The sequence below is a fragment of the Protopterus annectens genome, chromosome 8.part0 (genome assembly GCF_019279795.1).
Source record: "Protopterus annectens isolate FY-2018-M chromosome 8.part0, PAN1.0, whole genome shotgun sequence".
Taxonomy (NCBI): domain Eukaryota; kingdom Metazoa; phylum Chordata; order Ceratodontiformes; family Protopteridae; genus Protopterus; species Protopterus annectens.
Genome location: NC_056741.1, coordinates 1,275,823,883 through 1,275,848,329, shown reverse-complemented (window position 1 = coordinate 1,275,848,329; position 24,447 = coordinate 1,275,823,883). Strand labels below are relative to the sequence as shown.

The following is a 24,447-nucleotide window of genomic DNA, read 5'->3' as shown; positions in this document are numbered from 1 at the left end:
AAATGAAAATCTTTGAGGTATTTGCTTTCCACAAGAAATACAATTATTGACATCAGTTTAGAGGAAGAAAAAGTTTCCCCGATGGGGTACTTAGCTTTAGTTGAAGACTTTGGTCCTGAAACTCGAAAACAAAAATTTCAGGAGTCGGCCGACCGGTACATGCGAACTGCTTCTGCTTCGGGCACCGCACAGCAAGAAAGACTGATGTAATGGCATTGGCTGCATGCTTTATACCCCTGACTACCTGACGTCACGGAAGATGAGACCGCAACTGACGCAGGATCCAAGACTTTGATAATTAGGCCGACTGAGGGCTACTGCAAGCAGATAACCCAAATGTGATGACTGCAACAGTGAAACACAAATAACATCGCATCCTCTGATCCAGCTCTGACTGAATTTTTGAACATTCGCAAAGTAAACAGCAAAGATGTGGTAAAAGTGCCCAAAACGCAGCTAATAATCCAAAATTAGGCACCAGAAACCAGCAGTTCCAACACACAAGTAATTTAATGTTCAAACACAGCAAAAGGATCACACATCTTGGTAATTAATTGAATCACTGATTTCATTGGTCTATTCAAACAGAAAAAGTTATTTAACTAGGCAATTATGATGCATTTGCCCAGCTGATTAAGTTCTATGTGACGAAAACGTAAGGGGAATTTTTTATCAGCATTTATGTTATATGTGGATGTGTGTTCCTTTTGCTGTGTTTGAACATTAAATTACTTGTGTGTTGGAAATGCTGGTCTCCGGTGCCTAATTTTGGAACATTCGCAAAGTAAACAAAATCAGAACCACTAGATTCATGGATTTAAATTTTCCCTGTGACAAATTAAACACGTTAGTGAAAGATATGCTTCTAAGAGGATCCCATACTTTGGAACAGGTTCCCCATCCATGTAAAGCAGAGTCCATCCCTAACCCTATTTAAGCGTAACCTTGACAAGTGTATGAGAAATCAGAAATTCACCCCAAGTCTTGCCCCCATGTCTCTGACAGACAGAAGCAGACTGTAATGCCCTTACATACCCCCTCGGATAACATCTAGAAACTATGAAAAAACGAAAAAAAAAAACGAAAAAAAAAAAACACAAACAAGTTAAACGAATAAGGAAGAAAAACCGCTGCCAAAGTCTACGAGTCACCAACCAAATTTATTGTAAGCGCTTTCATGCACCTCTCATAAAGTGCACTTCTTCAGACAAAAACATACAGCCAACAACCACATTATACAGTGGAATCAATCAATTAATCAACCAATTAACCAGTTTAAACAGCGCATTTATGAGCATATTTATGCAATTTCCAAAGGCTCGGTTACTAATGCATTGGCTAGGCATATAATTGAGTTTAATTCTCATAGATTCCATTTTATTATAGTGCAACAAGTTATTCAGAACCCAAGACGTGGTCCTTGGCAACTAAAATTAGAAGAACAGGAATGCCTGACATACAAGGCCATGTCAAACCCAGATTTGATGAACATGCTTCATCTCAAAAAATCTAGATCCCTCAGAGCCACAAGGGCGGGAGACTTAAACCTCGACACGGTTATTAATAGGACGTGCTGGAGGGATAGATTCATCACCCAAAGACTCCCTATGCTGTGGAACAAAATCCCGGTTTATGTGAGGCAGAGCACCTCGCTGGCCTTGTTCAAGAGGAATCTTGACCAATGGATGGGAGATCCAGATACACCCCAGGGGTTACCTCAGTGTCACTGCTCGACAGAGGCACAGCAAAATAATGGGCATAGTTTCTCCAAACTCAAGGGGTGGCGTAAGCCACAAAACTATGGGCTAGGCTTATAAATGCCCTCGGGCAGATAGCCTAGTATGAACCTATGAACCTATAATTGAAAACAAATGCCTATGTGGACCCTGGGATTAATGATGCTTCCTCTATTAAATGTTTACTCAGGCAAAAAGCTTTGAAACGTTAATTAATTTTTTAATATATTAGCTTTTATGTATTTGTATCTGCATTTTTTTAGTGCTGTCAGTTTGATTTTTAGTTTTTGATTTTGAAATACTTTTAACGTTTTTACATTAATTGGTTGATTAATTGATTGATTCCACTATATAATGTGGTTGCTGGCTGTATGTTTTTGTCTGAAGAAGTGCACTTACGAGAGGTGCATGAAAGCGCTTACAATAAATTTGGTTGGTGACTCGTAGACTTTGGCAGCGGTTTTTCTTTCTTATTCGTTTAACATCTAGAAACTACACATACGCCTCCTAATTAATGCCCGTGATGCAAAGGGACAAAATTAGGTTGGACTGCATGGCAATGCTTATACAGGCCCTAGTGGTCATTAGCCTAGTATACAAACTATGAAGCTAAATGACACAAGTTAACACATGTTACATAAGCACTCCCTTAAAAATGCCCTGACGGTCCAATCATTAAAAAGTTTCCTTTTAACAAAGTTTTCCTAAAAAAATATAAAACAGTGGAAGGTTTTCCCAAACAAGGAACTTATCTGCCCAGTCTTGTAGATCACTTCTAAAGGTTTCATGAGGCCTGCCAAAAATGTGCAATCTTTAGAGGCAAAAAAAACCTCAGAGGACTTTGCACTCCAACTGCCCTTTTACAGGAGCTCTATACGAGCTCCTAGCAGTTGACAACATGGAGGGTAACCATAGCTTTAAGCTGGACGGTGGCAGGTGGCAAGACCCATACAGCTTAGGCTACTGCAACAGATCTATGTTTCTAACATCTGGTTATTTCTGGGTGGTCTGAAAAATTGTTGTATTCGAGTAACTGGTCACTGCTTCTACCTAACAGCTTAAAAAAAAACAATAGGGCTTGTCAATTAGAATGTAAATGCATATGCACAGGGGAAAAGGGGATGTGTGGGGTAAAAATCACTGCAGGTATCGTTAGTGCAGAGTTATACGAACTGATTAAAATCAAATGAGATGTACTTTCTCAGAAACAGCCTACAAAAACAACAAATTGAAGCCAACAACTTGATACCCCATGCACAAAATTGTGAACAACAATTTTGGGGCCTACAAAAGTATTGTTTTTTTTTTAATTTTCTAGCACGCCTAATAAACATGTATGATTCAAGTCAAGCTAAGCATGTGCATTTCCCTTTTCTAAGGGAGACAAATTACTAAACCATAAACACTGGTTCTAGTTCTGATGCCATGATAGCAAAGTGTCTAAATTTCTAAAAGTGTTCCTTCTAAGCTTCTGAAATACTCAAGGTGACTTAAAAAAAAAAAAATAAGGAACTTAACTGGCACTCAAAAAATTCAAGAGGCAGCTGCGCAGTCTGACTACCTTTTTCAGCTGTAAGTACACCCCAAGTATAGTTTACTACTGAAAAAGACAGCATTTGAAAGGAGACTTGGATAAAGAATAAAAAAAAATTAAGACACAAAACCTTACTAACAAGCACCATCAAACCTACACAGTCAATGCGCCAGGATACCACAGTTCTACTGTTAGTTTTGTCAATGGTTAAGTGTATGCCACTGATTTTCGAGAACAGAATGCAGTTTAACCACAGAATGTGTGTACCAAAGTACCAAGTACAGTCATTCATTTTTCCCAAAAGTGACACTTTTTCCCTTATGAAACCAGTCCTGTACGTAGGCAAGGCAAAAAGGCAAGTTCACAGCAAGTTGTATGCAGATTTTAAGGGAAGAATTTCAGCCTTAAGTGCCATGTAACAGTGTATATATAACTCTCAAGTTTTACCAAGAATTATCAAAATGAGTCCTTGAGGACCTATCTGAGGTGGAGATTGTTGGAATAAGGCAGAGTATAGGGCATAACCATTGGCTAGCTTGTCTGAAAATTGCTTAACTTAGCTTGTATTTAGGCAGTATATTTACAAGGGCCTGTGCTCAGTTTACAGGAGTTGCTCTAGGATTGGTATGCACACAGTGATCTCTGGAGTGACTCCAAACAAAATCAATTGCATCCTTTCAAATCTACAGAAAAATAATTTTACTCACCGTCCTGCACTTTTAAAACTGTGCATTACTGAACTGCCACTTTTTTTAACCGTTTCAACTGTTTGCTGTTTGAGATGGTTTTTCCTGCACTTTATGGTTTCTAGTAGTCGTGCATTTTACAACACAGACTAGATTCAGATATGCAGAGTCTAGACTTGGCATTATCTGGGCACTAAAACCAGTCATCTTACACTGAGAGCCCCCTACATTCTTGTGGCAGAAGAGTGTAATAAAGGACCCATCTAATTTGGAGATTGCTGGAATAAGGCTCAGTAACTAAGCATTTCCATTTGGAAATTGCTTAACTTGTTTTAAAAAAGAGTTCACGCTGTTACTACACAAGTCCTGTGGTCTGCGCTTGTTTTAACACAGCTCCACAGAGACTAGCAGCCAGCCACTGGTCTACTATCTTCATCTGAGCAATCAGAGGCATCTGCGCATAGCACACCTTCACACAGCACCACACAGTGGCAGTAACCACTGGCAGTTGTAAGCGCAAAAGCTAAAGTAGATTTATATTCCCTTGGAAGCTGCCCCATGTTCCAACTGAGGAGTCCCTTAAATTTCACTTAGCTGCTTGGACAGCACATCAGCTGGGTTTTCTACAGCATTTGCCACTAACTGAAATTTCCTTATCCCCAACAGTCTTGTACCGCTGGAGAGCCCCAGTAGTATAGACCCAGCATTAAGCCCCGATTAGACCACATCCTTCCTCATTAAATTAAGCAAATTTACACCTAGTGTTATGGTCAGTTCTCCTCCATTTCTCTTGCAAGCCTGATTGACATGGATATCCTGAGACAGTGTACCAATTGCCTCATGTACACTGCCAACCCACTACCCCTAAACCACTCAAGCTCAATTTGTGAGAGATGCATATACACTAAATTTGGAACCCCTGTTCTCAGGTTCACAGAACAGTGACACTGAACAGGTCAGCCCCACACACTACTCCTCCTGCACAAACCACACTCTCAACACAAACCATCATACATGGAGGTACTCACCAGAAATGTACCTTAACACCAGAGACCTCTGAAACACAAACATGCTACACCTAACAGTACCTACAGCACTCAACACACAAAACTACAAGCACAAGTGTCTCACCAAATAAGCCCCTAAAGCAAAGTGTATCTAAATCAAATTTTCTGGTCATAGGCGACTCTACAGTGAGACAGACAGATGTCCCACTCACCAGGCTGGACAATCAAAAGGTTACTGTTGGGTGCCAGGATCAGACAGATCATAACACACACTGAAGTCTCTCCACACCAAGTACCATTATGACTCCATCGTAGTTCATGTTGTTGTGAATGATTTAAGACGTACCTCAATGGACTATACAGAGAGATACATGACTGAGCTCTCAATGCGTCTTAGGCAGGCATGTCCCTAACCCTGAGCAGCATACTACCATCACCTAAGAAAATACCACAATAAACAAAAAATGACAGACTTCAACAACTAGCTTAGTTTCTGGTGTCATTGTAAGGGGATCCAGTACCAGTCAGCCTGGGGTGACACGGTGAATAGACAACACTGCTTTGTCAGAGATGGCCTTCATCTGTCACCTCTGGGATTTCGGTTACTGGCTAAGGCACTTGCCCCACAGTGCCTTTTTAGGCAGTATCACAACAAAATTCCCACACATATATCTTCAAAAAGCAGCAACAAGGCTATGCTGCTAAACACCAAGTCTAAATCTACAACTGCACTCACTGGAAGCAGCCCTCACCCTAGAAGATAACATCTGTGCAGTCACAGAGACTTGGTTTAAGGTCGCAGAAAGCACCCCGGCCATATCTGGTTATAATGCCTTCCACACATTCAGATCACAAAGTGCGAGAACTAAAGGAGGTGGAGTATCAGTATTCAACAATAACTACACCTCTAAAGTGGTTAAATAAAATGATTCCCTTGAACTAATTCAGGTCCAAGTGACTGTAGGAAAGACCCCTCTTCAAGTTTTTGCCAGTTATAGGATCCCATTCTATGAGCCAGGATACCCCCACTGCATACCTGGATCTACTTGACTCACTCAAGATACAACCAAACATCCTGGCTTTAGGTGACTAACAACCCATCCATAAATTGGGTAAATTACACATGTACTAACACACTTACCCAAAGGTTCTTGGACTTCAACTCTGATGCTCTGGACCAGTTGGCTGACACCCTTACAAGGGGCCCAAACATTCTGGATCTGGTGCTCACTAACATGGGTGATCGCTGCACCACTCTGTGTGTGCATCTCTCCCTAGTGAGGTCCGATCATAAATCAGTCTCATTAGAAGTAACATGACCCTAATTAGCAGCAACTAGACAAAAAACTTTTCCAAACCCAGTTACAACCCAATACATGATGGCATTTAATAGCTTCATAGCCCCTGCCCTCACTGATGGCATAGACACCTATACTGGGATTTACAACAATGCCTTGTATAAGCATCGATACAAATGTATTGACTCAGCCATACCAGACAAGATCAAGAAAAAACAAGCCTGACTGGTGGACATCCGCCACTAACAGGTTACACAATAAGAGAAAGAAATTGCTGTCCAAGAGCAGGAAGGAATGGTCTTCTGAATTGGAAGCATTCCCTCCTCAGCTTAAACAAACACACCTTGTAAAAAGCATACTAAAGCTAACCAAGAATCCAGATTAGCCTCTCCTTTGCCAAGGATAACCACAACACTTTCTTTGGCCAAGTCAGAAACCTTAAAGGAAAAACACAGATTTGTGCAGAACTGGTGGTTAATGGCACCACATACACTGAACATGCAGAAATAGCCAATCTGCTAGCTGACCGGTTCAGTGAAGACTTCTCTCCCCTGTCCCACACACATCAGTCAAAGCATCCCTACCAACTACCCTCCAACTAGTATCTCCAAGGAGCAGGTCGTAAACACACTCTACAAAGCCCAAAACACAGCCTCTATAGGACCTTATAACATCCCAAGCTGCGTTCTAAATGGATTAAATCAGGAAATAGCTGCACTGCTGGGTACATTTTTTTTTTAACTTCAGCCTAAGCACTGGTTTTGTACCTGCTGAAAGGAAACAGTAACTGTCATCCACAAACCCTGGGAACTATAGCCCCATAAGCCTGACTAGCATAATCTGCAAGGCTATGGAAAGAATAACCATGGACCTCATCAACAAAGTTAGAGATCACCTCCAAACATTCGACCCGACCCAATCTGGATTTGTTAAAGGGAGACCCCTGCCTCCTGAACTTGGAGTACTTTGAAAAAGTCAAAGCCCTAGACAAAGACAAACCCATGCGTATGGCCTACCTGGACCTGGCCAAGGCCTTTGACACTATACCCCCCTCCCACTTGGGCATCATTGAAAAACTCACCCAGCTGGAGATCAACCCGTATTTTGTCATGCGAGTTGCAAACGGACTCACCGATAGAATGCACAGTCAAACTAGCAAACTACCTCCACCTGCAGACTTGTAACCATTGGTGTTCCACAAGGATTGGTGCAGGGCCCCTACTGTTTGGAATCTACTTTTTGGATGCACAGGCTAAAACAAAAGGCCTACGGCTGAGAGTCTGCTGATGATTATGAATGCACCCAGTTTGCAGAGTCCCCAAACAATGTCAACATCCTATGAGAAGGACTTAGACAAACGACTGGTACCAAAGTCATGGGCTAAAACTCAATGCAAAAAAATGCATTACCATCTCCTTCAGCAAGGGTGACGTCCCTGCAGATTATCACATTAACACCCTAAGCATGCAATCAGTGGTGACAGGCTTGGGCACAGAGGTTGACAGCAAACTTTCCTTTGACCACCACATCTCCACAGTGTTAAGGCTTTCTACGTCACCCATCTCATAAGGGCACTGCATCCAGAATAAAAAGTTACAACCCCTTTGTACTCCTCACTCATCATGCCAATAACAAGAGTACAATGCGATCTTTGGTATGCACCTTACCAGCCAGCTGCAGCAAAGTACAGTTTTGTACCTACCATAAATGTAGATGTTAGAGTGCTCATACAGCTGCAGTCATTACAGATGGGTTACCTGCAGTCAGGCGGGTCCTCGGTCGGCCGAATTCCAAAGTCTAGGTCCGGCGTCGGTTGTCGCTTCTTCCCCGACGTCAGTGCGGCAGGGGTACAAAAGAGGCAGCCGACACAATTTTCTTCAGTTTTTCTTGCACTGCAGCTGTATGAGCACTCGAACATCTACATTTATGGTAGGTACAAAACTGTACTATGTTCATCGTGCATACAGCTGCAGTCATTACAGATGGGAAGAATCCCAAAGCTAAGTAAGGGTGGTAGGCACGAAGTGAACTAGGAGGAGTGAGGATGCCCTGCAAGACTGCTGTGACAAAACCCGCTCTAGATTTAGAGTATAGTGGAAGGTGATAGTGCTTGGAGAAAGTGTGCACTGAACTCCAACTGGCTGCTTCCAAAATGTCCTTGGTAGGGACCCCCCTGAGGAAAGCTGCAGAGGTAGCTGTGACCCTGGTGGAGTGGGATCTGATGCATGCAGGCACAGTTTTTCCATGAAATGAGTAACAAAAGCGTATGCAGTGGGCTATCCATTTTGAAATTGTCTGTTTGGAAATAGCCTTTCCTTGAGCACCTGTAGCATAGGACACAAAGAGTTGCTCGGATTTCCTGAATGGCTTTGTCCTGTCCAAATAATAACGAAGTTGTCTGTGAATGTCCAAGGAATGTAGTAGTCTCTCCCCTTTGTTTTGTGGATTTGGATAAAAGGTAGGTAAGTGGATAGTCTGATTCAAAACTACACTGGATACTACCTTTGGCATAAAGGTAGGGTTGGTTTGTAAGGAAACTCTGTCCTGATGGAAAATGATGAATGGTTGCACAGCCATGAGGGCCTGTAGCTCCGAAACCCTGCGTGCTGAGGTGATAGCCAGAAGAAAGGCCGTTTTCCATGACAAGTATTGTAGTTCTGTTGAAGAAGCTGGCTCAAAGGGAGGAAGGGTCAGCTTTTCCAATACGAAGTTGAGGTCCCAAGCAGGGACTGATGGTTTCCTTGGGGGTTTTATATTTTTTGCCCCTCTGAGGAACAGCCTTAAGAGAGGATGTGAGAATAAAGGAGGATCTGTGTTGTATTGTGCAGAAATGGCTGAAGCGTGGATCTTGATGGAGGAAAAGGAAAGCCCACTGTTTAACATCTCAGCTAGGTACTGTAAAATTTGAGGTATATTTATTACCCAAGGATTCTGGCCCTTTTCTTGATTCCAGGCACAAAATCGTTTCCATTTGGCGGAGTAGGCTTTTCTAGTAGAAGGTCTTTTGGCCTCCAAGATGACATCCTGCACCTCCTTGGAGAGGAGAGTCTGTTGGGAAATCAAGGAATTCTCCATGCAGCTAGATTTAGGGTTTTGAGCTGGCTGTGAAGGGTTTTGTAGTTGTGCTGGAACAACAGAAGAGGGACTAGAGGTAGGATCCATGGTGGGGAATGTGTCAGGCTCTTCAGGAGCGGATACCAGTGTTGTCTTGGCCAGTCTGGAGCAATGAGAATCATTTGCGGCCTCTCTGCTCTGGCTTTTAATAGAACTTTGGGCAGCAGAGGAAGAGGCGGGAAGGCAAAAACTGTCAATGCTGTCCAATTGAAAGAGTGCGTACACTTTCCAGGCCTGTGGATGATAGGTCCTTGAACAAAATTTTTTCAACTGGTAATTTCTGTGGGTAGCAAAGAGATCTATGTCTGGCTGTCCCCATGCCTGAGTTATCTTTGTGAAAACTTGAGGATGCAACTTCCATTCGTGTGGATCTGTCATATTTCTGCTTAGGTTGTCTGCCAGTGTGTTTTCCTTCCCTGGCAGGAATTGTGCCTGTAGTTGAATTTGCAATTCAAGTGTTGTGTTCCATAGGGTCATGGCTTGCCTGCACAGGGGGTATGAATGAGTTCCCCCCTGTTTATGTACCACATCACTGTGGTGTTGTCTGTCCTTATCAATAGCTGGCCTGGATGCAGTAGGTCTTTGAAGGTCATAATAGCATTTTGCACGGCTAGCATTTCCTTTTGGTTGATGTGTAGGTGCTTCTCTTTTTGGGACCATTTTCCCTGAATGCACTGATCTGTCATGTGTGCTCCCCAGGCGGAGTCTGAGGCGTCTGTTGGGATGATTTGAGTTGCTTGAGGTACACAGAAAGGGAGACCTGTGTTTCTTTGGCATGCTTGAGCCCACCACAAAAAATTCCTTTTGAAGGCATGGAATGAGTGGGATAATCGTTTCCAAGCTGTGGCTGTGTTGAGACCATAAGTTTTTTAGGTATCATTGAAGTTTCCTCATATGCAGCTTTGCACATGGGATTAGTAGGATGCAAGATGCCATGAATCCCAGAGTCTGCAGGACTTTCCTTGCAGTTAGCCTGGTGAAAGTTGCCACTTTGCTGAAGTATTGAGACAGTTGCCCTTGTTTGTCTGGCGTGAGGTAGGCCATCTGGGTGGTTGTATTCAAGCTGGCACCCAGGAAAATTATTTGTTGAGAGGGTATTAGTTTTGATTTTTTTGTTGACTGTGTATCCCAGGAAGTTCAACAGTTTTATTACAAATGCCAGGTACTGCAATAGTATGTCCTTGCTGTCCGCTTGGATCAGGCAGTCGTCCAGATATGGGTAGATTTGTATTCCTTGTAGTCTGCAGAAGGCGATTACTGATGCCAGGCATTTCGTAAACACTCCGGGCGCAGTAGATAAGCCAAAGGGCAATGCAGAGAATTGGTAATGGGTTGAACCTGCAAGAAATCTGAGGTATCTTCTGCAATCTTGTCTGATAGGGACATGCAGGTATGCCTCCTTGAGGTCCAATGTTACAAGCCAAGACTCCTTGCCCAGCATGGGAAGAAGCTGCTGTAATGTGAGCATCTTGAATTTTGTCACCTGTAGATATGTGTTTAGGATGGATAGGTCTAAGATAGGTCTCCAATCTTTGTCTTTCCTTGGTACCAGGAATAGTCTGGAATAAAACCCTTGACCTTGTTCTTTTGCAGGTACCTCTTGAATCGCTTTCATGTCCATGAGAGCGGAAATTTGTTTTTGTGCCTCTGCCCTTTGATTTTTTGGCAGGTTTGGCATGCCTCTCATTTTGGAAGAGAGTGAAAGAGGATCCTCTAGCCCCTCTCTATAATGTGCAAAATCCATTTGTCTTTTGTAACAATATGCCAATTTTTGAGAATGCCAGTTTTCCCAAAGGTGCTGCCATTAAAGCTTTGCTTGGCAGGTGTAGGGGAAGTCATTGTGTCTGTTTTCTAAATGACTGTGATCTATCTTCTCCACCTCTTGGGGTTGGTGCTTGCCACTGTCTGGCTCTGAAAGATCCTTGAGGTTGCCCTCTACCCCTTGGCCTGTATCTGCCCCTTTGAGGTCTGTCCGTGGCTGGAAAGGACCAATTTTTGAAGGCCAGTTTCTGCTGAAACGTGGAGGTTGTACCTGCAGGAAATCTTTCACTGTTTGCATTGATTTCGCTTTTTCCTCCATTTTCTTTAGTACCTCCTCAGCTTTAACACCAAACAATACATCTTTTTGAAGAGGTGCATCTAATAATTTAGCTTTGACATGATCTGGTAAGATTTGCTCTTTGAGCCAAGCATGCCTACGTATAACAGACCCCGTAACAGCAGCTCTACATGAGGCCTCTAAAGCATCAAAACCACACTGCAAGGTATGTTTACCCACTTGCTCTGCACCATGCAACAAATCCTGCAACTCTTTTAAATCTGGTTGTTCTGGTTGTGTCATTTTGCTTTTCAACTGAGATAACAAAAACTGTTGATACTTTAACATATGGAATTGACAGTTTAATGCCCCCATGGTTGAAGTGGCCGAGGTATACACCTTTTTCCCCCACCTTTCTAAAGCTCTGGAATCTCTCTCTGAAGGTAATGGGTTTTTAGCAGTAGAGGCCTTAATTCCCTTGGGACCCTGTGAAATAGTTTCTGGGTCAGCGGTATGGCTTTTATATAGGAACTGGTGAGAATCAGGAACCCGGTAATACCTGTCTGGTTTAACAGGAGCTGGAGGTAAAGAATCTGGATTAAGGCTGGCTTCTGTGTACGCATCATCCAATATATCTAAAACAGGAGGGATAGCCAGGGGGCCCATGCTGGGGGAGCAGAAGAAATTCCCTGAGCCTTTTCTTGGAATCTGAGTAATCTTGGCCTTCCCAGTGAAAGTGTTCCCTCAATGTATGCAGGGTTTCCCCAAAAGAGTAGTCCTCAGGGGGGGAGACCGAGGGAATAGACTCCTCTGCATCAGAGTCTTCGAAAGGTGAATAGGCGTAATCCTGGTCCTCAGAGTGTTCTGAGGTAATAGAAGCTTGATCTGAGGAAGGGTAGTCTTCCTCTAATCTGGGTCTTTTGTCAGAGGGGGGTTGAGAACCCCTGATAAGAGTAATCAAATCCTCAGCCATTTTAAGCATCAGCTTTTTAGGCATGGGGCCTTGAGAGGAGGTCTGAGGACCCTGTTTTTTGGTTTTCATGGCTGCTTTAGATTTAGAGAAAGCTTTAATAGAGAAGGAGGAAGGCCTGAAGACACCTTGAGAAATGGCAGGCCTGTCTAAATTTTGAGTTTCCCCGCCAAGAGTGGCATCGGTATCTGCAGTAGGAATGGGGACCGAGGAGCCTGCGACCTCGGGTACTGAAGTCACCGGTAATGTAGTGTCATCGGTACTCAGGGGCTGCGTAGGCTCCTCACGGAGAACCGGTAGTCGGCCTAAGCGTGGTCTCAGTAGTCGGTGCGGACCTCGGATGTCGGTCCTTATCTTTGCGTCTTTTGCTCAAAACTGGAGTCGGAGTATCTGACGACATGATATAATTAAATTTTTTGCCAAAATAATGAAGGGCGAACTCCGCTCGGCGCTTAATAGTGCGCTTGTTGAATCTAGCACAAAAACGGCAGGCAGAGACGTCGTGGTCTGGGCCTAAGCAAGGTATACAGAAAGAGTGGAAATCCTTATGCGGTATTTGCTTCCCACAAGAAATGCAATTATTAACTTTGTCTGACATCGGTCTGAGGCAAGAAAATTTTCCCCAACGGGGTACTTAGCTTTCAAGAAGACTTCGGCTGAAATACTTTCGTAAATCTCAGGAGCTGGCCGACCGGCACTTGCGAACTGCTTCTGCTTCGGGCACCGCGCGGCAAGAAAGACTGAAGAAAATGGCGTCTGCTGCCTCTTTTGTACCCCTGCCGTACTGACGTCAGGGAAGAAGCGACGACAACCGACACCAGACCTAGACTTTGGAATTCGGCCGACCGAGGACCCGCCTGACGGCAGGATAACCCATCTGTAATGACTGCAGCTGTATGCACGATGAACATCTGGAAAGACCTCAAAGGTTTCTTGCAAAGAAAATTCAGAGTCTTCAGCATGTGTCACACTGACGGACTGAAATCACTGTCACAATATTCTGTGCCTTACAGACTATTCAGAGGTGACCTCTGCCTTGCACATAAAGAAAATCGCAGATCCTGCTCTAATGGAAATGCTGCACATTCATAAATCAAATGGTACAAGATGCACTCGGTCTAGGGAACTCAACCTAGTATGTGACAGCAACAGGACTTGCTGGAGAGACAGATATGTCTTCCAAAGGTTACCTCTCCTCTGGAACAAGCTTCCAATTCAGGTGAAGCAGAGCCCCTCAATGACCCTATTTAAGCGTAATTTGGATGACTGGATGGGAAACCACAAATTCACTTCAGGAGTGTGTCCCTCGGACTGGGGCAGTAGTTGTGGACTTAGTTCTACTCAATACCTTGATATTCTTGGGAACGGGTCGTGCTTGGCTAGAATTGTAAGGGCCCTAGGGCCATTAGCCTACTAACCCTCCTATGAAGCTAGAAAGTTTTCAGCTATAAAGATACAAACACAAATGCATTTTTCTACAAAAACTTAGTAGAAAAAGTCAACTTTTTTATGCCATAGACCAAAAATGACCGAAAGAGAGGCATTTAAGGCTGCTCTGGCTTTTGGCCAGTCAGTTCTAAAACACTAAAAAGGACCAAATATTTTAGAGCCCATTTAGGTTCTCTGGGTATTAGCCACTCACAGTTCATAAACTTGCATAGCATCTGTACAGGCTGACAAGCTTATTAAATACCCAAATCCTATTTTTTTTACTATTTCATAACTAAACATACTACTCAGTAAAGTGTTTTTTGTAACACAAGCATGCTGCATTCTTAATACAGTTCTGAAAGGACAAAAATGACAACCACACCAGGATGCCTGTTGCTGTCACATTGCCTTAGGTGCTATTTCATTCAATATGCTGTGTAGTCCAAGTATCCAAGTGATCCCCCCTCCTCCTTTAGACAAGCACAAATTCTAAAATCAATTTAAAAGGTCATGACAACTGTTGATAGAGTCAAATAAGGTCAGAATAGCAATCAGAAATCAAGAACTCCAGCAATCAAGCCAGTCCTATTGGCATACAGGAATATAGTCCTGACTACAACTCTAGCACCCGAAACTCAACTGCTTGCTGGAGCTGCCAAGGGGAGGAAACTAATGACAAGGATAGCTACTGCTCAGCTCTTGTTAGGGGGGGGGGGGGGGGGGCACGTGCTCATGAACAAACAGTAGAATCCCCAGTGGAAACTGAAGATCTTGCAGTGGTGCTTACCTACAAGTAAGGGGCAAAGCCAATCAGGATGTGAATTGCAAAGAACTATTATTCACCAGTTTCTTGTATGCCAACAATCATGTTTGGTCAGTGAGAGCTACAAAGAAAAACCTAGGTCCTAGTTAGGATGATGGTGCTTCTCCCAGTACACAACCTTTGCTGACAAGCAACAAATGGGGCATAGGGCTCTCACTCATATGGGAAAAATGTGCGAGTACAGCAGGTAGGAAGGTAAACCTGTAGAAGACAGGCAGAAGAAGAAAATCAAAAGTCTAGATACAAGTGTTGTGACTTCAAGACAAAAATATTAGTCATTCTGACAAAAGTCAAGGCATAAAAGCCCACAAAAACAAACACCCTAGTAAAAGCAACACAATTCAATCTGTGTACGTTAATGGAACTATGCATTTTGAACAGTTTTTTTGTTGGGGGCCTTGCCTCCTCCACACCAAGTGCCCTTAAATGCACTAATTTCACATTCAGAAAATCTCAAAGAACACAACCTAAATGAGAACTACATTTTGCTCCCTTGTCAAAATGGTGAAACAGAACTGCAGCAGCAGTTCAACAAATTTCCAAAAGACTAGCAGCACAAACTCACTCTCACAAATTAATACAACTAGTACCAACACAAGTAAAATCATAGTTTCCAATGAAATTATTACTCTCTGAAAGTGCCATTTAACTTCGATATAAAGAAGCCCTACAAGTGTCAAAATACATGCTACCAATAAGCAAGACTTGTTCTTTTGGAATATTGTGTAGTACAAGTAACGTTCCTTAATATTCATACTACTGTGGCACATTTTCACTTCGATGCTACAACAACCTAAGGATAATAGGGTAACTACCCAAGTATCATTCTGTTTATGAGAATATGCTAGCCACTCAGCAGTGTAAAATAGTGAGTCATCTACAGCCAAGGTTAAGCGACACCCCGACCCCATGTGCAAAAAGTGAGGAAAAAGAGGTTTTTGGATGGAGGAATATCAAACTACTTTGGAGGTATAGCCCTTTACAAACATACAGGAACAAGAAAGAAAAAAGTAGTCAGTAGACTGAAGACGGCCTTGCTGTAAATTATCAACAGGAAAGTGAACACCATTACAAATGAGCCCCCCTCTCCAAGTGGTCTACAATACATTTTTATTTTACACAAGTTTATCTAGAAATTTATCCTTGCGGTAGCTTTTGTGCAAAAGAAAAAAGGGAATGCTATTCTCCAGTCATAGGTAAACAAGACATGTTTTCTGTAATTTGCAAGCTAGTCCTATCTATATGTAATCATGCTTACTGCTGCCATTTATATTTTCAAGTATTAAGGTAAATGGCCTCATGGAACAAAGAGTCTTAGTCCAGCAAGTAAATGTACAGGCCTGACACAGTGGGAATGCCCTTCATAGGATGAATATTTTTATACTATATAAATATATATATATATATATATATAAATAGATATATATATATATATATATATATAGATATATATATATAAATATATATATAAATATATATATATATATAAATATATATATATATATATATATAAATATATAAATATATATATATATATATATATATATATATATATATATACATATATATATATATATATATATATATATAGATTTATACTATATAAAAGATAGAATGGGAGATCCTAGAGAAACACATTAGAAATCTGTCAGATGATCATATACTTCCTCACAGATGATACTAAATGAACTTGCAGAAACAGCTCAACATCCTTACTCTAATACTTTCAAGCCTGTCCTGATACAAACTTCCAGCTACAGTGTATTATGCACAACACTAACTCCACTGTTACACTTGTGTGACAATTTTGTAGGTATTAAATAAACTACCTATACAATAACCAAACTCCGATAACCCAAGTGGACACCAGATGATTTTTAACATCAACTTCAACAGCTAAATTTGAAAAGGATACAAAACCAGCCTTACCTTTTCTCCGCTGGAGTAAAAGAAGTATCTTAACCGGACGATGTTACAGTGATCCAACTTTCGCATTATCTGCAACTCTCGATTCTAAAAGCAGACAGAAATGAATATGGAAGATGTACAACATTCAGAATAAGCGATGCACTTTACATAGTTGACCTAACGAAATGTTTTGAAGAAAATAATTTAATGGTGCTATGATGATGCAGTGACACTATATACCTATGACCCCTCCCTCAAAAAAAAAAAAAATGTAAGCTGCAGAAACGTACCTTAAACCTCTTGTCTTGCAGAACTTTCTTAATTGCTACCAACTCACTAGTGTCTACCAATCGAGCCTGATACACAACTCCAAAGGAACCATTTCCAATTACTTTTATATCTGTGTAAGACACTTCTTGAGGACGGTCAGGACCTTGTCCCGGTGTTGCCACCACAGTTGTTACTTTGCCACTGTCCCCTGAAATTTAAAAATAAAGATTCTAAATATTTCTGTGTAACAGAAAATCAACAGTCAGCCCAAAAGTGACATCATTCTTAAAATGACAAGCAGAGAGACAGCATGGGTTAGTTATGAAGCAAAAAACCACACACTAAGCAACTGTAAAACAGAAAAATGTTAGCCTCTCCATTTCTTGGTATGTACTGTCGTTACAACTTAAGCATGTAGTAATGGAGTTCAAGTTATCAGTTTATATCTGAAGATCCTTGATCATGTTTACTATGGCTGAGTCTATCCTCTTAATCAGCATCTGGCATTATTATTTTGGAAGTTCAATCAAAGGACATCCAGCGACAACACATGGCTATAAAAGCTCACCCAGCCCAAGTGCCTGCCAATTTGCCCCTTGCAACCAGACCACAACTAGCCAATAATCAACAAAAAGTAGTTATGTACTCACCATAACGTTCCATATGAGTAGTTGTACCTAATTTGTCTTCAACCTGTGGGTTTAGGATCCACATTGAATCCGACATGGCCGCATTTTCCAGCTATGGATCTGAGGTCCAGACTCCTCCCATTACCCATAAAGCCCCCATTTCCCTTCCCCCTTCAGATAGAGTTTGTTGCCTAAGAGGCATCATATACCCAAACCTAATATCACCTTATCATAATAATCTCCATGACACTCCCGGGCCTGGACAGAGTCAAGGACCACAGACTTCATGAAAAGCTAAATACAGATTGCATCCGTGATAAAGGTCAAGGGGAGGGGGGGGGGGTTGAAGACAAATGAAGTACAACTACTCAGATGGAACGTTATGGTGAGTAGATAACTTCTTTATCTGAAGTAGTTTACTTCATTTTATCTTCAACCTGTGGGACAGTCTCCAGCTACCACAGATTCCTGGGCAGCCCTCATGGAAGGATATTCCGGAGCACAGCAGAGTCAAAGGATGCTCTGTTCAGAGACGCAATATCCAGCTTGTAATGAGAAATGAAGGTATGAGATGAGGACCAAGTAGCTGCCAAGCAGATATCATCCAGAGACACCCAAGACCAGAAGGCAGCTGACGTAGCCATAGATCGGGTGAAATGTGCCTTCACTTGTCCTGGCAGGGACCTTTCACTGCGTAGGCTCAAGCAATGCACAAAGAAATCCAGCAAGCAATTGCTGCCTTAGAACCTGGTTTGCCTAAAAAAGGTTCAGCATAGACACGAACAGCTGGTCAGACAGTACAGTTTTGTACCGACCATAAATGTAGATGTTAGAGTGTATACACTGCTGCAGTCATTACACTTGGGTTATCCTGCCGTCAGGCGGTTCCCCAGTCAGCCTGAGTTCCAAAGTGTTGGTCCGGCGTCGGTTGCTGTCGCCTCCTCCCTGACGTCAGTGCGACAGGGGTATACAAGATGCAGCCGACGCCATTTTCTTCAGTTTTTCTTGCCCCAGATGTCAGGTGCCCCCAAAAAGGTAGGCTATTCCAATTGCTAATAAAACATACATAAGAAAAGCAATCAATAACTTTCAGATACCAGCAAATACTCCCCATAGGTAGTAAAGGGTAGAAGGCATAGGTACGTACCAGCAAGTAAGAGGGGAAGGAGGGAGGGTAACCTGGACTGCAGCAGTGTATACACACTGACATCTACATTTATGGTAGGTATAAAACTGTACTATGTTCATCGTGTTACACTGTTGCAGTCATTACACTTGGGTAGAATCCAAAAGCTGAGGTAGGGTGGTTGGTACTATAAGGCATTAGGGGTGGCTATAAGGCACTGCAGTGGCGAAGCCAGCTCTAGATTTAGAGTATAGAGGAAGATGGCAGTGCTTGGTGAAGGTATGTACAGAACTCCAAGTTGCTGCTTCCAAAATGTCCTTGGTAGGTACTCCTCTGAGGTAGGCAGTTGAAGTGGCCGTTGCCCTGGTGGAGTGAGATCTAATGCTGTTAGGTACAGGTTTCCCATGGTGTGTATAGCAGAAACGTATACAGTGTCCTATCCATTTTGAAATGGTCTGTTTTGAAATGGCTTTTCCCTGTGCTCCTGCAGCATAATCATGCCAATAATTGCTCAGATTTTCTGAAAGCTTTGGTTTTGTCCAAGTAGAAGCATAACTGCCTGTGTATGTCCAAAGAATGCAGTAGTTTTTCTCCTTTATTCTGTGGATTTGGATAAAAAGTTGGCAAGTGAATAGTTTGGTTTAGAGCCACACTTGATACCACCTTTGGCATAAACATAGGGTTAATTCTTAAAGACACCCTGTCTTGGTGGAAAATGATGAAAGGTTCCACTGCCATTAGTGCCTGTAATTCTGAAACTCTTCGTGCTGATGTTATTGCCAGGAGTAGAGCAGTTTTCCAAGAGATGTATTTTAAAATCTGCTGTGTTAGCTGGCTCAAAAGGAGGTAGTTAATTTTTCCAACACGAAGTTGAGGTCCCAAGTTGGAGTAGGTGCTCTACGGGGCGGTCTTATGTTTTTAGCCCCCCTGAGGTACTGTTTTAGCAAAGGATTAGAGAAAATTGGTGGATCCGTGTTGTAATGAGCAGAGATGGCAGAGGCGTGGATCTTCATGGATGAAAAGGAGAGGCCTTTGTCCAGCATCGCAGTTAAATATTGTAGTATCTGAGGAATATTTGGAACAAGAGGGTCAAGACTGTGAGCCTGGTTCCAGGCACAGAATCTCTTCCATTTATCCGAATAGGCTTTCCTGGTACTAGGCCTTCTGGCCTCCAGAATGACATCCATAACAGCTTTGGAGAGGCATTGCTTGCTTGACTATGAAATCTTCCATGCAGCCAGGTTTAAAGTCTTTAGCTGGCTGTGAAGTATCTGATGGTTGTGCTGAGTCAGCAGATGTGGGATTTGAGGCACAATCCAGGGTGGTCCTTGTGCCAAGTTATTCAGGATTGGGTACCAGTGCCGGCGTGGCCAGTCTGGTGCAATCAGGATCATCTTTGGCTCTTCCTGCCTGGCTTTGATGAGTACCTGTGGAAGGAGAGGTAGTGGTGGGAAAGCATATACTTGTAGGTTTTTTCAGCTGAATGAGAGGGCATCCACTTTCCATGCTTGTGGATGGTAAGTCATTGCGCAGAATTTCTGTAGCTGGCAGTTCATTGGGGATGCGAACGGATCTATGTCCGGGCTCCACCATTTCTGTGTTATCATTCTGAATATTTGTGGATCCAATTCCCATTCGTGGGGATCCATGACGTTTCTGCTTAAGTCGTCTGCCAGTGTGTTTCTCTCTCCTGGCAGGAATTGTGCTTGCAGATGAACTTGAAAGTTTAGAGCTGTGTTCCACAAGGTCATGGCTTGTCTGCAGAGGGGATAAGAGTGAGTGCTCCCTTGCTTGTTTATGTACCACATAACTGTGGTGTTGTCTGTCTTTAGTAGTAGTTGTCCTGGATGTAGCATGTCCTTGAAGGCTATTAGGGCATTTTGTACAGCTGGCATCTCTTTTTGATTGATGTGAAGATGCCTTTGTTCTGTGGGCCACTTGCCCTGAATACATTTTCCTGCCATGTGTGCTCCCCAGGCGTAATCCGATGCATCTGTTGTCAGTGTTTGCCTGGCTGTGGGTTGAGTAAAAGGCTGTCACTTGTTGAGGTGACAAGCTTGAGCCCACCATCGAAACTCCTGTTGCAGGCAAGGAATTAGTGGCATAATTGTTTCCAAACTTTGACAGTGTTGAGACCAGACACTCTAGGTACCATTGTAGTTTCCTCATATGCAGTCTGGCATATGGAATTAGTAGTATGCAAGATGCCATGTAACCCAAGGCCTTCAGAATTTTTCTTGCAGGGAGTTGGGTTCTTGTTGCCATTAATTGAAAATATTGAGTCAGATGTCCTTGCTCGTCTGGCGTGAGAAGTCATCTGGGCCGTTGTATTCAAGCTGGCACCCAGGAATATTATCTCTTGTGAGGGCACTAGTTTTGATTTTTCGTTTACTGTGTACCCTAGGCAACTTAATAACCGTTTTACAAATGTCAGATGCTTTAGAAGAATGTCCTTGCTCTCTGCTTAAATCAGGCAGTCGTCCAGGTACGGATAAATTTGAATTCCTTTCTGTCTGCAAAATGCAACTACTGGTGCCAGGCACTTTGTGAAGACCCTGGGCGCAGTAGATAAGCCAAAGGGCAGTGCAGAGAATTTGTAGTGCATTGAACCAGCCATGAATCTGAGGTATCTTCTGCAGTTTTGTCTGATAGGGACATGCAGGTATGCCTCCTTGAGGTCCAATGTTACGAGCCAAGCTTTCTTGCCCAGCATGGGAAGAAGCTGCTGTAGTGTCAACATTTTGAATTTTGGAACATCCAGGTAAGTGTTTAGGGAAGAAAGATCCAGAATGGGCCTCCAGGCTTTGTCCTTTCTCGGAACCAGAAAGAGTCTTGAGTAAAATCCTTGTCCTTGCTCCTGTGGTGGTACCTTTTGAATAGCTCTCGTGTCCAGGAGTGCTGTAATTTGTTTTTGAGCCTCTGCCCATTGAATTGGTGGCAGGTTTGGCATTCCTTTGAACCTTGGCAGAGTGTGAAAGTGGAACCTGTAACCTTGAGATACAATGTTGAGAACTCATTTGGTCTTTGGTGATCATATGCCAATTGTGATAAAGTGCCAGTTTTCCTCCCAAGGGGGCTGCCAAGAGAGAGCTGTTTGGCAGCTGTAGTGGGAAGTCATTGGGGCTGTTTTTTATAAGGCTGTGGCCTGTCTTCCCCTTCTTTCTGGCCTGATGCACCCCATTGTTGAGCCCTGTAAGAACCTTGTGGTTGACCTCTACCCTCTTGGACGTCTGTATCTGCCCCTTTGAGGTCTGTCTGAAACTGGAAAGGACCATTTCTTTGTTGGCCAATTTCTGCTAAATCAAGGAGGCTGAACCTGTAAGAAATCCTTCACCGTTTGCATAGATTTTGCCTTACCCTCCATTTTCTTTAATACCTCTTCTGCCTTAACTCCAAATAACACATCCTGCTATAAAGTTGCATCCAATAGCTTTGCTTTAACATGATCTGGTAACGCATTTTCTTTTAACCAAGCGTGTCTTCTAATGGCAGAACCTGTAACAGCTGCTCTACAGGAGGCCTCTAAAGAATCAAAACCACATTGCAAAGTGTGCTTTCCTACTTGTTCAGCTGCATGCAATAAATCCTGCATTTCCTTTAAATTAGGAGGATCTGAATCTGGAAGCATTTTTTGTTTCAACTGATACATCAAAAATTGCTGATATTTTAACATGTGAAACTGGCAATTTAAGGCCTTCATTGCTAAAGTTGCAGACGTATATACTTTCTTCCCCCATCTGTCTAATGCTCTGGAATCTCTGTCAGAGGGGACTGGATTCTTTGCTGATGAGGCCTTAACCCCTTTGGGTCCCTGAGAAATAGTTTCAGGGTTGGCAACAGGGCTTTATAAAGAAATTTGTGAGAGTCAGGGACTCTGTAGTATCTATCAGGCTTAACTGGGGCTGGAGGTAAAGAATCAGGATTTAAGCTGGATTCAGTATACACATCATCCACAATATCGAACACCGGCGGAATAACAAGGGGTCTGTGTTGAGGTAATAAAAGGAAGTCTCTGAGCCTTTTCTTGGATTCTGAGTAATCCTGGCCTTCCCAATGGAAATGCTCCCTCATGGTATGTAAGGTTTCCCCAAAGGAGTAATCCTCAGGTGGGGAGGCTGATGGAATTGATTCCTCAGCATCAGAATCCTCTTAAGGGGGTAAGGAGTATCCTAGGTCTGAGGATGAATCTGAAGAGATGAATAACCTGGTCGGATGAGTCATAGTCTGCATCCTGTCTAGGCCTTTTATCAGGAGGAGGATGGGAACCTCTGATCAGAGTGATTAGGTCTTCGGCCATTTTGAGCATTTGTTTCTTAGGCATGGAGGCCTGTCCTGCAGAGTGCTGTATTTGTTTCTTTGTCTTTAAAGTAGGTTTAGACTTGGCAGAAGATTTAATGCTTAACTGAGTGGGTCTGAAAACACCCTCTGAAGCTGCGGGTTGTTCAGCTACTCCGGATCCCTCTGAAGGGGTAGTTTCGGTAGTCTGAATAACTTGTGCGTCCGAAGGCCCAGCCATCTCCACGTGGGAGTCAGGGCGGCCTGTGGTTCTACAGAAACAGTAGTCAGGGGCTGCGAAGGCGCCTCGCTGAAAACCGGCGACTGGCCTAGAAGAGGCTGTCAGTTTTGGGCCTCGGATGCCTATCCTTGTCTTTGTGCTTTTTATGTATTCCGGTCGTCGGAAGTTCCGACGGCATGGTATAATTGAATTTTCTGCCAAAATAATGTCAGGCAAAATCAAACAGACGTTCAATAGTGCGCTTGTTAAACCTAGCACAAAACCGACAACCAGAGACGTCGTGGTCTGGGCCTAGGCATGGGATACAATAAGAATGGAAATCCTTATGAGGTATTTGCTTCCCACAAGAAATACAGTTATGAACTTTTACTGACATCGGTCTGAGGCAAGAAAAAGTTTCCCCAACGGGGTACTTAGCTTTGTAGAAGACTTCTGTTCTGGATTCGGAATGAAAATTTCAGGAGTTGGCCGACCGGCACTTGCGAACTGCTTTTGTTTCAGGCACCGCGCGGCAAGAAAGACTGAAGAAAATGGCGTCAGCTGCATCTTGTATACCCCTGTCGCACTGGTGTCAGGGAGGAGGCGACAGCAACTGACGCCAGACCAAGACTTTGGAACTCAGGCCGACTGGGGAACCACCTGACGGCAGGATAACCCAAGTGTAATGACTGCAGCAGTGTAACACGAACATTTACGAAAGGGGTTCGTCTTGTGTAAATAAAATCTCAGTTGTCTATGAACATCAAGCAGATTCAACTTTTCCCCTTTGTTCTGGATGTTGGGGAAAAACCTAGTAAAATTTATTGCCTGATTAATATTGGCTTCCGAAGCTACCTTAAGCAGAAAAGATGGATTAGTACGCAACAAAACTATCTTTGTGAAAGACCATGTAAAGCACCTTAATATAAAGCCTGAAGCTCTGACACTCTTCTGGCTGACGTAATGGCCACTAAAAAAGCAATTTTCCATGTCAAACTGCACATCAACCGATGCAGGTTCGAAGGGTGCAGAAACCAATGCCTGTAACACTAAGGTAAGATCCCACGGACGCGTACGGTCCTTAACCAGAGGTCCAAGTAGAAAGGCACCCTTAAGGAAGGTATTACAAAGTTTGGAAGAAGACAGGGAAGACATTCACCCCCACATGGAAATTAGAAATAGCTGCCGGTTGTACCTTAACTGTAGAGGAACTAGCACCCTGATGGAAGATGCTTGCCAAAAAGTCTAACACTGCTGAAAGAGGTGCCGTGAAAGGGTCCAAAGCCCGCTGAGTGTCTCATATGGAAAAACGTCTCCGTTTACTAAGATGCACCTTTCTGGTGAAGGATTTGAGAGCTGCAACCAAAATGGACTTTACAAGG

General features: G+C 43.0%; 1 protein-coding gene across 1 annotated transcript in view; it reads right to left on the bottom strand.

The window, feature by feature from the left end:
• GSK3A (glycogen synthase kinase 3 alpha) overlaps positions 1-24,447 on the bottom strand; it is a 1,198,873-nt gene that overhangs the window by 957,180 nt on the left and 217,246 nt on the right. The window contains exons 2-3 of the mRNA XM_044079420.1: positions 16,836-17,023; positions 16,567-16,650 (exon numbers count right to left, since the gene is read on the bottom strand). Coding sequence (XP_043935355.1) covers positions 16,567-16,650; positions 16,836-17,023 — 272 coding nt within the window. The remainder of the gene's footprint in view (positions 1-16,566; positions 16,651-16,835; positions 17,024-24,447) is intronic.